Here is a 16,419-nt window from a genome sequence, read left to right as displayed (position 1 = left end):
CTTCATTCTGTAAATGTAACATCCTGCCAACTAACCCTAGACAATCTAGCCCCTTCTCCAAATTTGCTACTAATTGACTTAACTTCGTAGCTAAGTTAGACTAACAAAATTAATATTTGAAACCGAAGTCAGATATCCATAAAATGAGGATCAAATACGATTTTGATCATTATAGAAAGGCTCATCTCAAAATACATGTCTGATATTCTGATCCCAATACATAGTGGATTATCCACCTGCATCACATTGGAAAGTACGATATTGAGGAACCATTTAGTTTACAGAGAAAGGCAAAATCCAAAATAGAAAATAATTATTTTTCTTATTCATGAGTAATAATTTATTTTTACTCTATTCAAATGCAGAAAGTCCAATCCAGAATAGCAAACTAGCATGTAATTACACTCCGCCAAGGTCAGATACCTGCTTCATGGATGGTGATATCAGAATAATTGGCAATTCCTCCACCACCATCATCATATCTCCCTCTCAGCATCAACCAAAAAATGTAACATAGATGATCAGACCATACACACAAAAATGGGAGACCCCTCAAGGAAATCACTATAAAATAATCTTCTGATAATGTGCAAATCCTGCACTGCATCATGAACCACGATGTCCCTGCTATCATCTTCACCACAGGTGGATTTCTCGGTAACATCTTCCATGACTTCACCAATGTGCTGATTCCAGTTTTCATTGCCTCACAGGCTCACACCATTACAAGGGGAAGGTTCAGTTCCTTATAGCAGACTTCAACTGGCACAGGATCCAGAAGTACCAACCTATACTGAAACATCTTTCCCAGTACCAATTTGTTAACTTAGATCCAGACAACATGGTCCATTGCTTCCATTGTGCTCATGTGGGTCTCAAGAGCCATCTAGTGCTAGGAATTGATCCGTCTAAATCTCCAAATGGGTACTCCATGATTGATTTCAGAGTGTTCATAGGGACATGATTTTCATTGAAAGAGCGCATGCCACAAGAATCAGGAAGCAATCAAGGAGAAAACCGAGACTATTAATTATTCTGTGGGAGGGATCAAGATCATTGACAAATGAAAGAGAAGTGATAGCAATGGCTCGAGGAGTGGTTATAAAGTGATAGCTGCAGGACCAGAGGAAACAACGAATGTATCTTGCTTTGCACAAATTGTCAACTCCTATGATGTGATGATGGGAGTAAATGGCGCTGGATTAACTAACATGATCTTCCTTCCAACAAATGCAACACTCGTCCAAGTAATTCCCTGGGGTTAGTTGAAATAGACATGCAAGAACGACTTCGGCGAGCCAGCCCCAGATATGGGAATAAGGTATCTCAACTATGAAATCAAAGAAGAAGAAAGCACTCTAACAGAAAAATATCCAAAAGATCATGCAGTATTTAAGGACCCTCTTTCAATACACAAGAAGGGATGGTATGCACTTTGGTCTATTTTCCTAAATGAACAAAAGGTAAATCTTGATGTTCATAGATTCAGAAGAGAGAGTTCTAAGTACTGGTGCATTCTTTGACGTTCTTAATGAAATTGTTTGTCATAATCAATTAATTTCAATACAACTTTTTAATGGCATAAACATCAAATAGAAAGAATTTTAGTTATCAAAAAATGTGTTTATAATTATGAAACATTGAAAACTACATAAAATGGCTCCAAATAAATAGAGCAATGATAGGAAAATTGATTGTTACAGTTGTCAGATGCAATGATCACAACCTTACCTTCTGTTGATCTAATATAACATTCAAGATCCTTCCAGGTACATATATTCTTTTTCTTATTGTCTTCCCCAGCAAGTACTTGGAGAGCTTCTCATCCACAGATGCTAATCTAAATGCATCATCCTCAGAGCATACTTTGTCAACCACTATTGTTCCCCTGGTCTTCCCGTTGATTTGAATAGGTAGTATGATGCTTGACTCGTTCAAGTACTCACTCTTTGCCTGAACCATCAAAGAACAACACAAATCTTGAATTTGAAGTAATGAGAAATTGCAGGAAGTAAATTAATGCAAGACATCATTGGTGGCTCTTCCATTCAAATAGTAAATAACAAACACAATGGGAAAAAAAGAACCCAGAATTATTACAGATCTTGCAATACTGGTGTTCTCCGCATTATCATGTATCCTATTGTTTTCATATTATCTGGAACAAAAGCCTATGCATCAGTGACCAAATCTAATTGAAATCGATGCTAAGCGATTTGTTGCAGTCTTCCTTGTCATATATCGCTGCTTTAATTCAATATCTTGCAAATTTTCTTGCAGTTTCATTATGTAAAAAGAAGATTCAAAAGTATGGTCCAATTACCAATAAGAGCACTTCAGTTGTATTTTCATAACTTGAATGACAAGATTAAGAATATCAAGTTGATAAGTGACAAGTAAGCATCCAACAATGGGAATTTAATTTGGTAAAAATGTACCTCTGGAAAACGTTGATATGCCAATGAATTTGTATATCCTAGACGAGACCAAAGCTCCTCCGCCATGTGTGGTGCAAAAGGCGCAAGCAGCAAAACAAACGCGCTGATAACTGATTTTGGATTGTTGTTCCACTAAAATTATGTGAAAAACATTCCATCAGATTTTTGGATACTTGTAAAAAATTTATTGATGAATACCAATGTATCTAGTCAGGCACTTTCAATTATTAATTACAAGCAACTGCCTCAATTGTTGATCAAACATGTACAGACAAAACTTATGCCATGAATAACAGAAGAAACCTTGTATGCAGCATTTACGAATTCCATCATTGCAGAAATTCCGGTGTTGAATCTTGTTTCTTGAATTTCTTCTGACACCTAAAAGTTATATGAATAGGACTATTAGAGAAACTTCGACTCAGTCATGATAAGTTCAAATATAGATGGCAAAAAAATTATCCATTGAATAAGACAATTGTGTTTAACATCTGTAAGAACTCAAGAATTGTGTGTCTACACACACACATAATTAAGGATAATATTAAATATAGCATATCATTTACTCCAAATATAAACAAAGTGCGCACCCATGTTAACTACAAAGGATATACTTATAGCAACAATCCTAGGAACTCCAAAGAAGCCATTGAGTAATAAGAAATGAGTGGGAGTGGCACAAGCAAACCAAGGCATATGGTTTCTAGAGGGAAGAGAGAACCACGAGAGTCCAAGGTTCTTAAACATGAGAATCAGAAATCTTCTGTACCAGGAAAAGCAGAAATGAATAAGAGATGGTAATCATGGTATTAGGCTATTAGCAAGATGATCCAAGATGCCAATGTCTTGGGTAAATGCCAAGTAGGATGCTTTTGAAGTTTCTTTGATATTAAACAAATATTCATGAAAATAGTGACGGATGCAAAATATTTGTCTACATACTAAAACTGAACTTAATTCGTCATTTTATTAGCTTCAACTATCAGTCAATGACCATCCCCTTTCAAGTAGCTGTTATCTTCTTCAACAAGAATGCTATCCCAATCCAGCAGGTCTCACTTATTCCCTTTCACTATCTACAATCTCCTCACAAGCCCATTCCGGAGAATGCCAACTTGTCCATCATGACAAGATGGGACACATGCCTATTCATGGGCCAAGTCTGGGCTTTTATGTAACCATGCAACCGGGAGCCTTCCTTGCTACAGATTAGACGTCTATCCAGAATGCAACCTGTCCTAACCTTTGCTCAACACTAACCTTAGCAACTGCCAAGAGAATTCTTCAGATAATTTATTTAAATTTTGAAAAGAATTTGACCTTAGATATACATTTGTGGAGAACACGAAGCTGTTCCAAAGTTGGCTCATCATCAGTAGCAATTGTTCCATCTTTAAATGACCCATCAGGTAAAGGAGGACCAACAATCAGCCTCCAAGTCCTCCCTAGAAACCGATGTACACCTTCGATCCCGCCGGTACTCCACTGTTTTGGATCTCTGCAAGATGGTATGTTGTCCAGGGAACAGAGTTAACAGGTGTGTTCTTGAAAGCAGTCCAACATATGCTTAGGAACTTAATCAAGGAAAATAAATACCTCAAAGGTCCCATGAACATTTCATATAGACGAAGGGAATCCGCACCATATTCAGAAACAACATCATCTGGATTAATGACATTTCCTCGACTTTTACTCATTTTGTAAGCGCGGGCATTTACACGAATATTTGGACTATCTTTTAGCACATAATAATCACCAACTTTCGTAACCTGTAAGAAGAATCAATATGAGAACAGACTAAAAGGATGTTTCAACATTCTGCAAAAACATATATACTAAGAAGTGCACACCTTCTCGGCAGGTACTCTTTCTTGGGAATATTCGCTTGTAACGGAAGCAGAGTCGGTGGAAATCCATCTGCCTTCTTGGTCTCTGAATGCTGTGTATTCAACCTGCTACTACCTATTAGAAATGTACAAAATGGGCATATTAAGGTTACTCTGATAATGTACTTTTACTTACTTCTCCAAGTATTAATCCTTGATTTATCAAGCACTTGAATGGCTCTTTGGTAGAAACTATGCCAATATCATACAGAACCTATCGAATTGAAACAATGAGGTGATTAGAAGTCACGCAAAAAGTAACATAGTAGGATTTGCCCAGGATAATACACATAGATACTTTATATATTTATACTCACTCTATACTAGGAAGCAGGAACCAATTCACATTTTCAAGATGAGAAAAGAACTAAACAACTAGGATTTGCAAGACAAAGTAGAAAACTGAAGGTATGGTATGATCATATAAGATAAAGAGAGCATGCTATCAGAGAAGACTGTATAATCTCACAGAAAAGAGACAGAAAAGAGAGACTGTAATGATAAATATCAAACAAAATATATACGGAATAAGTTTCTATAGAAACAATTAAATGATTAAAGCAATCAAATTACTATAATTTATTTCATCTCGAGACTAGAATAGGAATGCCCTCCTTTTAGGAATTGTGAATTATCACATTATGGTTCAGTGACTGAGAAGAAAAAAAAGTTTGAAGGAGATCAATTGTTTATGGCTAGAGAGAACCTTGTGCCAAAACCTTGCATAGAGCAAATGTAGGACAGAATGCTCAGCACCACCTACATAGATGTCAACAGGACCCCAATACCTGAAGACAAATCAACAATAGGAAATGTTCAACTGCATTCAGATATCCTTTTCTTATGACCATAAAATACAAAAGGAAAGGGAAAGTTTATCTACCTTTCTTTAGCCTCGTCTACCAAAGCAATGGAATTTTTGGGATCCATAAATCGTAAGTAGTACCTGAAAATGATTAAAAAGCAAAAAAATTATGCTTACTAGTAATGAAGGAGACTATTTTTATGATTAAACAGATTATGGAACACCACAAGAAATAACATATTTTTTGCACATGCGTTTTATTAGATTGCTTCTAAGAGTTGAAAGATAAGAGAAAGGGGGCTATACTAGACTCCATAACTAATGTATTAGATTCTGGATAGGAAATAGACTCAACATTGCATTTCATGTCTCACATTGTTTTCTTTTTGTTAGATTAAAAAAGACAAAAGTTAAAAATCACAGTTCTCTAATAGCTTAAGCTTTTAGTAATTTGTGAATTAATATGGTGTCAGAGTAGAAGGTTCTGACTTTTGAGTTCGAAGCCCTTCAAGCCGATCTTATCAATTAAATTAAAAAACCTTCTTCCATTTAAACCAATTCTATTCTTAGGCTTATAAAAAATACCTCAAGCCCAAAGTGAAGGCAAGTGTTAGCATATAAAAGATAAAACTTAACATTTTCTAACAATTTAAGCTTTTAAAGTAATTGGCAAGTTCACACTTTTTTGGTTCTCCAAGGAACTTCTTCAATAAGAATTTAAGACATAATCGTTAATGAGAATTTAAGTTAAAAGCTTTAATGGGAAAAGATGAATGAAAGACATGTTAAAAGGTTTGGTGATATATGAAAGCATTAGGACAATAATTAAATCACTGCATGGAGTCTTTAGTGCATGGAAACAGACAGGAGTCTCCCATCCGGTTGTATATTCAAATATCCACGAGTCCAATTAGGCAAGAGGAAAAAAACAACATACAGGAATACACAATAAGCAATTAAATTTACTATTATAAGATAGGAACAAACAGAAAATTATTTCTCATTTCTCGATTAATCATATATATGCTCAGCAAATCCAATTCATCTAACAGTAAGTGCAATAGACTAAGGAATTTTGATATCTAAGTTGAAAAACAGCACCATAAGAATGGATACCTTTTCAATCAGCACTGCAAAGATATACATGATGAGATGTAGACTGTCTTTAGCTATATAATTACAAATAAAATGGTGTTTCTTTTTAACGTTCATACTCATCAATTCAGTGAAATCTACGCCATGGCATTCCATGACTCGATTTCAAATTTCACAGTTCAGAGATGCACCTACGGTATCTAGTTGAGAATAGATTTTCATTACTGGATATCAGCCACTTATCACCCAAACAAGTTAGATTACTTTATTCAGAAGTGATATAACTACTGATTTCTTTTATTTGCAATGCTAAATAGCTGAGAAGAGACCACAATTCTGACCTCACTTATTTCATTATGGAAAGCTGAATTCACATAGAAGCTGATCAGAATTTTTTTTTTCACTTTGTTTGTTGACAATCCTTGAAAATGATGATAACTTTCACCACCCGGATCTAAGATATTCTTGAACCAAAAGTGTCAAAGTCATTGTTGAAGAACCCAACATCATTAGTTTCACAGTTGCCAAATCAGATAAGACTCCGACATGGGTACATGTCAAGGTAGATTTTCTAGTAAGCCACAAACTTCCAAATGATATGGTAAGGTATATGTTCTATCTTAGCATTGAGTTTCACCTTCCTCTACGAAACTCATTTGCTAACAACAAGCTCACAAAAAGAAAAGGAAAGAAAGAAATAAAGAAAGAAAACTTCAACCAAGAGGTAATTGCTATATTTCTGAGAAAGGTTTTGTAGAGAAAATGACAAGTTACTTAGAAATATTATGTTGGATGAAATTACCAACAAGATCCAGCCCACTGTGGCATAGTACTTGTTTCTCGTCTAGCAGGTTTCCCTGACACAGAATCCACAGTTTTAACCTGAATAAGAAGACAAAACAATGCAAAGTTGATGACATAAATAATGTAAAAGCTAAATGAGTTTATAAAAATCAAGAATGGCATGGAGAAAAGCATTCCTTTTAGCAGACCAACTAACGTGCAATCTTGCAATATAAGTAAGGTTAGCATATAAAGCTCAACAAATTACAAGATACAGGACGTTTTGTACAAGTGTCAGGGCAGAACAGTTTGCGCCAACAATATACTGGCATGATACAAGAAGATTGGCGCAACCTGGTTTTGCTTATGTGATGATGCAACAAGATATGTACAATGTTGACACGGTGTCCACACCTACCACCACTGTCCATGCTGACCGCCCTGTACCTACTGGCAGCCTGTCAGCATGGGTTGTGTCTGAGGCACTTCAATCCTTGAATGACAATATATTCCAGTTCTTGATATGAAAATTAACAAAATTCCACTTCATCTCTTCATTTACTGCTTCCTTTTTCCTTGTCTTTGTTTTTTCTATGCTTTATTTATTATTCCAGGAAGCACTTACATGCAGCAAAATTAGGACAAAAGTAGTAGATAAAAAATTTCTTGGAAGATTGAATTTCTCCCCTTACTTTTATGGTGTGAATAATGAAGACTATCGTCCTTGAACTATGACTCAAGAGCACATATATCCCTTGAAGAATAAAAGCATAAAATCTAACCCCTGAAACAGTATTCTGAAAGGTGGTTTTAGTGGCCTCCTTGACAGTGCAGCCCATGGACTGCCTTGCCATATCTTCTAGTGTTTCGTTGAAATAACCAGTGTGTTCTTACTTATTTATTAGCTTTTTCATTGATTACCATTTGTAGGTTGTAATTTTTGTATATTTAATACAAACATGATGCTACTAGATGTTATTTATGTGCATAGAGTACTGTTCTGCATTTCTCAATTTAGTACATTTATAAAAATATTTGTTTATTACTTTATTACTAACAATTTCACATATAGTATATATCATCATACATAATATTTATAATACATCTATAAGCTAGAACTTATTGGTGCTCATATCTGCTCCTGCATAGGGCTCAATGCTATGTGGTGAGGTGACTACCTACATATACTACAGGCCTTTTCTGCAACACTGCCTCAAACTATATAAAATATTAGAATTACCATCCCTATATAAAGGTTCAAGTTGTTAAGTTTCCATCCCTACATAACGGGCGTATTGTGTGCTTTTACAACTCAAGATTGGAATGTGGTGTTTAGACTATGAAAACCAAGATTAAACCCATTTAAGGATTGTAAATTCATAGAACATACCCAAGATGTCGCTTTTGCCAATGGGGGTTCACCTGTTCCAGTGGGACTAAAGTCATCCAATTCAGGAAGGATTAGAGGCAGCTCACTTTCCAAAAGGGGCACCATTTCACCAGTGTCATCAAGATAAATTACAGGAAAAGGTTCACCCCAGTAGCGTTGCCTTGCAAAAAGCCAATCTCTCAGCTTGTAATTTACCTGATCATAGATATTGTTCAGCCATCATATATAGCACCACTTTATGTAAGATAAAATTGATGCCATACAAGCAAATGAGAGCACCTTTTTTGTCCCATGACCAGTATTTTCAAGCCATTCAATGACTTTTGAGGCAGCATCTTGGGAAGACAAGCCATTAATATTTAACCCAGATAATGAATTTGATGAGTTTATTACAATTCCGTCATCCAGATAAGGTTCATCAGGATCACAACTTTCATTGGGCGGTCTTATAACCCCAATAATTGGAATTCTATATTTCAAGGCAAACTCGTGGTCACGAGAGTCGTGTGCTGGTACAGCCATGATAGCTCCAGTGCCATAACTGCATATTGATTATGGACTGGGAGGTCAGTGATGTTGCACAAAGAATAGTGGCAGTTAATGAACATACAATAGAAAAGAACGTGTGAGGCAGAAAAACCTCAACTGGAGATTGTCCAGGACAATTGTTCTATATGATGAACAGGATTATAGTCATTTACAGAGAGCCAAGCAATAGTGATCTTTAAGATTTCTCAACAAAAAAAAAATTGACAGATCCTTGAGATGTCCTAAATATAAAAGAGGGCTCTACTACAGCATAAATATATGAATATCAAAGCAACAGCATCAAAGGTGGAAAATTTCATAGTAAAATAGACAGTAAACAGCTAAAGATAGAGAAGCATATGAAAGACAAAGTAGCAACATTTTGAATTGGCAAGAAAACATAGAAAGTTACAAGAATAAAAACTTTATTATTTAAAATATAAAATTTACTACTATAAAGAGCTTTTGCCAAAATATATAGCCTGATAATATAATGAATGTGATAAGTAAACACAAATGAAAACATAAAGCAATTCCAACCCCACCTGAGCCATTTCATATATTGTGTGATTTCTTATCCTGTCCATATTTTAAAACAACATAAAAACTAAAAGGTTTCTATGAGAAAAAATTGTATCTATAATTCAAGAAATTAAAAAACTGTTGGTAAAATGAAAGGCACTAAAACTCGAAGATAACATCACTGGGCAATAATGAAAATAAAATCATTTGTCACAATATATAGTAACTAAGATATCCATTTATGAAACAGAAACAAAATCATTGATAAAACTTGTCATCTAAGTTTAGACCGCTTTGCTATTTCACTTATTTATAGCAATTTCTAATCCATTGTGCTGAACTTTTTATCGGTTATTAGACTTCAAATCAAACAAATTTTGTATTTGAATTATGGAGAACAAGTGGCTTGTTATTTACAAAAAAAGTTAATGGTTTGCCTTAGTCATACCTCTCTCAATAGAATAAAAATTCCTCCATGTAAATGGCTTAGTAATCATGTAAATTTAAACTGCAAATATGTTTATTCTTGTACATGGCTTCCAATATCATCCCAGCAATCACAAACTGGAATGATGGCCTACTAACTATAATGATGTGAGGTAAGATAATTTGCTTATACTCATAAGGAGCAAGGAGCACAATGAGCTAACCATCCAACCATAAAGCACAAATGTGGAGGAAGTATAAGCGAATCAGGGATGAGTGTGATGTATAATACAACTTTGTTCGTATTTCAAGTCTTAATAAATACAGAATTGCCCAATGAGTGCTGATGTCATAAATTGGTTCATAATCATCTGTGCACAAGCCTGGACACATTATTTTTATAGCACACTTCTGCAAATTTATTAATACGAAAGATTTTTGAGTCCAACTATCCATTAAACATGGTAATTAAGCTTTATATGCCAAGGTAGGCTGGCTGTCCAAATTAAATGCTTCTTGAATACCTCCTCAAAGTTATTGTTCAGCTGTGCCCTTATAGAATATCCAATGGAATGAAAAGTGTCACTGAAACCACAAGCTACAAGGCTCTTGCAACAAAAATGACCGAATAAGATCTCCATCCTAGTGGTGGCAATTAACAGCTAGTGTAAATCTCTAGGCAAGAGCAACTAAGAAGGTTGAAGAAACTTGATGCCAGAAACTTCTTTATTGATTGACATCCATCAATGCATCTACTAGAAGAACTATAGGGAAAAAGCTGAATATGACCAAAAGATGGAGTTGAACTTGAACCACACAAGGAAAGAAGAAAATTACCTGAATACTAGAAGAACACTAGATACTATGGAGAGAGGTGCACTGCAGTACTAGATAGTGGAAACTTAAGAGTCTGAGTACCTACTTCCAACTAATTCCTTAAACAGATAAGATTATGTATAAGGACCACCAAAACATTGTCCTCAAATATTTAGAAGTTAAAAGGCTCATGAATATAGTTTGATCCTCTAATTTCTCAAGCCAAGAGCCTTGTCAATCAGTGGAAGTTGGATTAGTTTTATCAAGTTTATCCAAATCCTTTGGCATAGCCCTATCAATACAGTTTTAGATAGTTCCACAACTTAATCCAGCAGATTGCCAGATGCCTACAGCATAATTTGGAAAATTTCCCTGCAAGCCTCAGGATCAGCAGCAAATACATAAAGTAACAATGCCCAGAGACTAGTGAATAGTAATTATGAGTTATCTATAATTATGATAACCAAAAGAACTTAGTCAAGTCATCACAAGAAAGAAGTATAACAAGAATAAAATGTAAAACCAAACATAAAAGGTAAATATAGATAAACCTTCCTAAAACATAATCTGCTACCCATATTGGAATGACTTCTCCATTAGCTGGATTCTTAGCATACGAACCACTAAAAACTCCAGTCTTCTCCTTTTGAAGATCAGTTCTCTCCAGTTCACTCTTCCTTGCAGCAATCTCTGTATATTCCTCAACCTGTATTTGTAATTACTTTTCTTTTAACTGCTATGCAGATAAAGTTACAGAACAAATGCAACAACATACACATTTACGTTGTTCCTCAGATGTCAATGATGATAGCAGAAAATGCTCAGGTGCCACAACAAGATATCTGCAATGAGAGAGAGAGACAGTTCAATGTCATACAATTGTCAAACAAATAATAAGAATTCTTTTTGTATAAAAGAATAGAAGAAATGTAAAATGTTTACGTTGCACCAAAGATAGTGTCTGGTCTGGTTGTGTACACAGAAAGATTTAAACCTCGCCCATGTCCTTGAAAATCAACAACATGGAATTCCAGCTCGGCACCTTCAGAACGGCATATCCAATTCCTCTGCATTTCTTTGATGCTTTCTGGCCAATCGAGATCTTCCAAATCTTCAAGAAGACGATCAGCATAAGCTGTTATCTTGAGCATCCATTGGCGCATTGGCTACTTCAACCAAAAAATAGTGACAAATGTAACTTCTATCTTCATGTACTGTGTAAACTAATTTAAAAGAACAGAGTAGCAAGAGAGAAACACAGAGAGATTCAAAGCATCAGATAGTCCTAAAAGTTCTTGAAATACCTTTCGTATGACAGGATAACCACCTCGTTCACTAACACCATTCACCACTTCTTCATTTGCCAAAACAGTGCCAAGAGTGGGGCACCAATTAACAGGTACTTCAGCCTGATTTAAAAATAGAAAATGATGCTAGCATAAATCATCAGAAAGCACAAGTGAAATAGTAGAAAGTGAAAAAATGAAAGCCCAAACAGAGAGGAAAAAAAATGTAGATCATGACTAGACTGTGAAGCCTCAATCAAGAATCATAATCCACAGTATCCATGAGGAGAAACAATGAAAATATTTTGGGACCTGGTATGCAAGTCCTCTCTTCAGCAGCTGAAGAAAAATCCATTGCGTCCATCTATAATAATCTGGTTCAGTAGTGGATATTTCACGATCCCAATCATATGAGAAACCTAATGCTTTGAGCTGCAAAACAAATAACAATAACAATAAGCTTCCATATAGATTACAGATCATACATGATAAAGTAAATGGTTTATAACATAATTACACTTCTTTCGTAAGTAAACCATTTTTTGCCAACCACAGATTGTCCTGTGGTGGCACAATATCCTGGCAGCACAAAGGCAGCAGCACACCTGTTCAGGCATGTAAGGTGCCACAACAAAACACAGCTTACCCAGCTGCTGCACAATTCCAACTTGACTAGAATAGTTCAACACATTTCAATGCGGGGTTTCACATCTGCAGTCAGCTATTTGGACCTTATTCCTCCATTTTTCTCTATAACAAATGTGTATGTCAGTTCAAGTACTATCATGTTCTTCTATGATGACCACCCATGTAAATTTTGTTTCCCTTCCTTCTCAGGATAGCTCATAAATGAAACCAATCCTCTTTGATGCACTATGTGGTCTCTGTTGAACATGTCAATATTATCTCTCATGCACCCTATCCAATTGGTTGCTACTTTAACTTGCATCTACTAAAATAAAGGGGTCCAAAAGCAAAAAACTCCTGCCAATGCAGGGTCTAGGAGTGAAGATATGTGCAGTCTTACTCTCCTTAATGAAGAGGCTTCCATGACTTGAACCCATGACCTCCTTTCGGGTCAAGCTTTACCGTCACACAATGTCTCTACAGTAATCATTTCTTATTATAAATTTTCTATTAAACCCATTTATCTGCCTCCACATCGTCATATTATCACATTTTTGCATATACTGTCTTTTAGTTGCCAAATGCTTTGACACATAAAACAGTGTTGGTCTTATAGCCACCTAACTATGTGCCAAATATCCTCATCACATCCCCTTTTATGAATAGATCCAAGGTAGCAAATATCCTCACTAACTCACTCTAGCTAGTTCTTGTCTATCAAGAAGAACTCCTATTCCATTTTGATACCTCAAATACTGAAATTCACTTTCAAATGCTCGGTCTTAGACCTACTAATTCTAAAGCCTTTACATTCTAATGTTTTCTTCAAACTCCTAGATTAGCTTCATCAATAAAAGCAAAATCATTAGTATATATCGATTTACATTTGTTCCAATGTCAGCAATAAATGCCCTGTCTCCAACTTTATAAATAGACAAAACAAAGGCTATGAAGAGTGTCATTAGTTTATAGAAGTATGAAGATATTAAGATCCCAATTCTGAAACATTTAGGGTCCTCCTTCCACAAAATTTAAATAAAAATTGCTACAGAAGTTTAACTAAAATATGAGAAAAAGACATTTCCAAGTAGTCTAACAGCATAATAAATGATGTATACTTCATTTATTTTAGCATCTATTTGTAACAATGATGTATCCTTTAATTAAGTTAAAGCATGCACCAGTATCAATTTGCATTTCATGTATTGGTTGTCTATTTATTTATTCCACCAGTAAAAACAAAGTATGTGTAGGCATATACAGGTCAATGGCTGATTCTCACTCAAACATCATGAAACTCAAAAACAAAAAAACTTCTAAGAGCTTCAATCATACAGCTTGCTAAATGTGGGCATAGTCATGCATGTATGGCACATCTTGTGTGTGCAGTTCCTGTTTCAGGTGAATTCTAATATATGGTGGTGTTACATGGTGCCTTGAAGTGGAACTCCTCCATAGCACCTGTCAACATTGATGTGCAGTGTTAATGACAAAGCATGCTGCAATACTGGCACAAAGGACTGTAGGTGGAGCAAGCAATCCCCATTCTCAGCATTTATCTAATCAAGTGATTTTTGAAGCAAATGATCCAGAAGAATTAAAATTGACAAGATACTTTGTGTGACTTGTCAAAAACAAATGCGTAAATATTTTTACATGTACAACTTAAAGATACCAGAAGAAACTAATTAAGACCAAGTACCTGCGAGCGGAAACGATCAATATTTCGTCTTGTTGTGACCTTTGGATGAGTTCCTGTCTGCATAAAAGGTATATTATTCAGACAAGAATCATTCTAATAGTATACACCAACATAAATTTGAAATTCAACCTCGATAGCATATTGTTCAGCAGGAAGACCAAACGCATCCCATCCCATTGGATGCAAAACATTGAAACCTCGCATGCGCTTGTATCTTGATAGAATGTCAGTAGCTGTGTATCCAAGGGGATGTCCGACATGTAGTCCAGCTCCACTGTGAATAAATTGTTGCATGACTTGAGTTTGAGCAAATAAACTCAATATAGTAGATATAACAAAGGAAGTAATGAAGTAAAATGATAAGAAAACATAGCAAATCAAAGAACCTTACGCCTATAATCAGCATCGACGAGAAAAGAATATCCTGGAATAGAATATCAAGCTACACAATTGGGTATTGACTGCGTAAAATTTTCATCTAATCTGGATTCCTCTTTGAAATAAGTGACGATAATGGAGAGGATAAAAGGCAAATGTTTTATTCAAATTGATAAGAGCCATATCCAAATCCCAAGATGAATATAATAAACATGTTTTTATAGCTATGAGACTTTTTTTCTCTTTTCTTCCTCTATTTGTATGGCATTAAAATAAAGTCTTTTACTCGTGTGCAAGACAATTGAAAGTAAGCAAAAAGTATATAGATATACAGAATGTGTATAGATATGTGAGACAACCATTGAACTAACAAGTATATAGATATACAGAATGTATATAGATATGTGAGACAACCATTGAACTAACATGAAATGACTAGAGGTTGCATGCTTATGCCTCAATGGTCTAAGTTAGACTTAACTAGAAACTCATCATTGGTTTGCAGAAGATTATACAATATACACAAGAGGGGTTAAACTAGAAAAGAGTGAAGATTAACAGACCAAGCAAAAGGAGTAGATAACTCATACTCAACTACATCCCTTATTTATAAAATTCATCACATAGCATTTGAATGAGTTTCATGTGTCCTATGGAAATAATGGAGTAATCAAAGCTCCTTGAATTATGATGCAACAAGCAATGCTCTTCTTGTAAAAATATTCAGTTCCATGAGCTATTCCTCCGATCTTTTTACCTACTTTAATGATTGGCATATCATCATACATCAATCAACAGTGCACAAGCTTTGCAATGACATCATGCCAATAAATAGGCAATCATCATCAATAAAAACAATTAATAAGACAAATAACACATTTTTGAACTTTCCATAGCAAAGTATCAGAAAAATGCTTTAAGGGAACCATCCTTTTCTCTTCCAGTATTCTTTTTTTTAACGCGAAATTCTTAAAAATAGCCAATCTTCTTTTCCTACTGGGTTTACTTTCTCTTCGAAGCACACAAAATCCCGCCAAGATCAATTTTATGCAAGATATCAAAATGGTTCGCCTCAATTCACCCGGAAATCTCACCTGGGATAAGGAAACATGTCGAGGATATAGCATTTGGGCTTGGAGGTGTCAACCTCGTCAGGGGTGCGGAACGTGCGATTCTCCTCCCAGTACCGCTGCCACCGCGGCTCAATCTCGTCGAAAGGATACGCCTTCCGCTGCTGTCCGCCGCCGCCATCGCCGCCGGAGAACCGAACTCTTATGGGCCGTCGGATTTGGGTGCGGAGTACCAGGTAGGGAAGGAGAGGGAGGTGAGAGGAAGAAGGGAATAAGGTCCGCAAGGGAGGTGGCGCTTGCAACGGTGTTTGCATTCTTGGGAGAGGAGAGGAAGCAGAAGAAGAGAGTTAAAGAGAGATTGGAGAGAGCGGTGTGGCCAAGAATTGAAATGGATATGGGGAGGGGCTATATATATTTGCATTGGTATAAACTAAAATAGATAGAAAGATAAAGTTATTCTTAGTGAATTAAAATTTAACTGTTGGTTAATTTTCGTGAGTTTTAAAAAAAATTGTATGTAAAAAGAATGGCAAATACTTCAATGCACCTTTAAAAATTATAAACTTTAGAGAGTATGAACATAAATATGAAATTAAAGAAGGGTGTGCCTGCAAAAAGCTCTTTTCTAAATTACATTTCTATCCTGCCATGTACTCCATCTCCATGT

The 16,419-nt window shown here is 35.6% G+C and overlaps 2 protein-coding genes across 2 annotated transcripts; one reads left to right on the top strand and one right to left on the bottom strand.

Moving 5' to 3' along the window:
• Positions 1–135: 135 nt before the first annotated feature.
• Positions 136–16,119, bottom strand: LOC140793055 (leucine--tRNA ligase, chloroplastic/mitochondrial). The gene is made up of 20 exons (XM_073144399.1): positions 15,777–16,119; positions 14,434–14,578; positions 14,305–14,361; positions 12,288–12,407; positions 11,994–12,098; positions 11,632–11,855; positions 11,465–11,531; positions 11,241–11,395; positions 8,677–8,938; positions 8,398–8,592; positions 7,027–7,106; positions 5,208–5,270; positions 5,031–5,112; positions 4,461–4,538; positions 4,289–4,390; positions 4,035–4,207; positions 3,759–3,936; positions 2,742–2,819; positions 2,439–2,570; positions 136–1,953 (listed from the first exon to the last, which is right to left on the bottom strand). The coding sequence occupies exons 1-20, from the start codon at positions 16,064–16,066 to the stop codon at positions 1,720–1,722; spliced, it is 2,820 nt and encodes a 939-aa protein (XP_073000500.1). The 5' UTR covers positions 16,067–16,119; the 3' UTR covers positions 136–1,719.
• LOC140792858 (alpha-1,3-arabinosyltransferase XAT3-like) lies at positions 609–1,523 on the top strand. The gene is given in 2 exon segments (XM_073144080.1): positions 609–736; positions 1,076–1,523. Coding segments are annotated over 2 exon segments (576 nt in total).
• Positions 16,120–16,419: the final 300 nt, after the last annotated feature.

This window comes from Typha latifolia, chromosome 7 (genome assembly GCF_019914945.1).
Source record: "Typha latifolia isolate L0001 chromosome 7, TyphaL0001v2, whole genome shotgun sequence".
NCBI lineage: Eukaryota > Viridiplantae > Streptophyta > Magnoliopsida > Poales > Typhaceae > Typha > Typha latifolia.
Note: the sequence above shows the minus strand (reverse complement) of the source record. Positions and strands in the feature narration are given on the sequence as shown.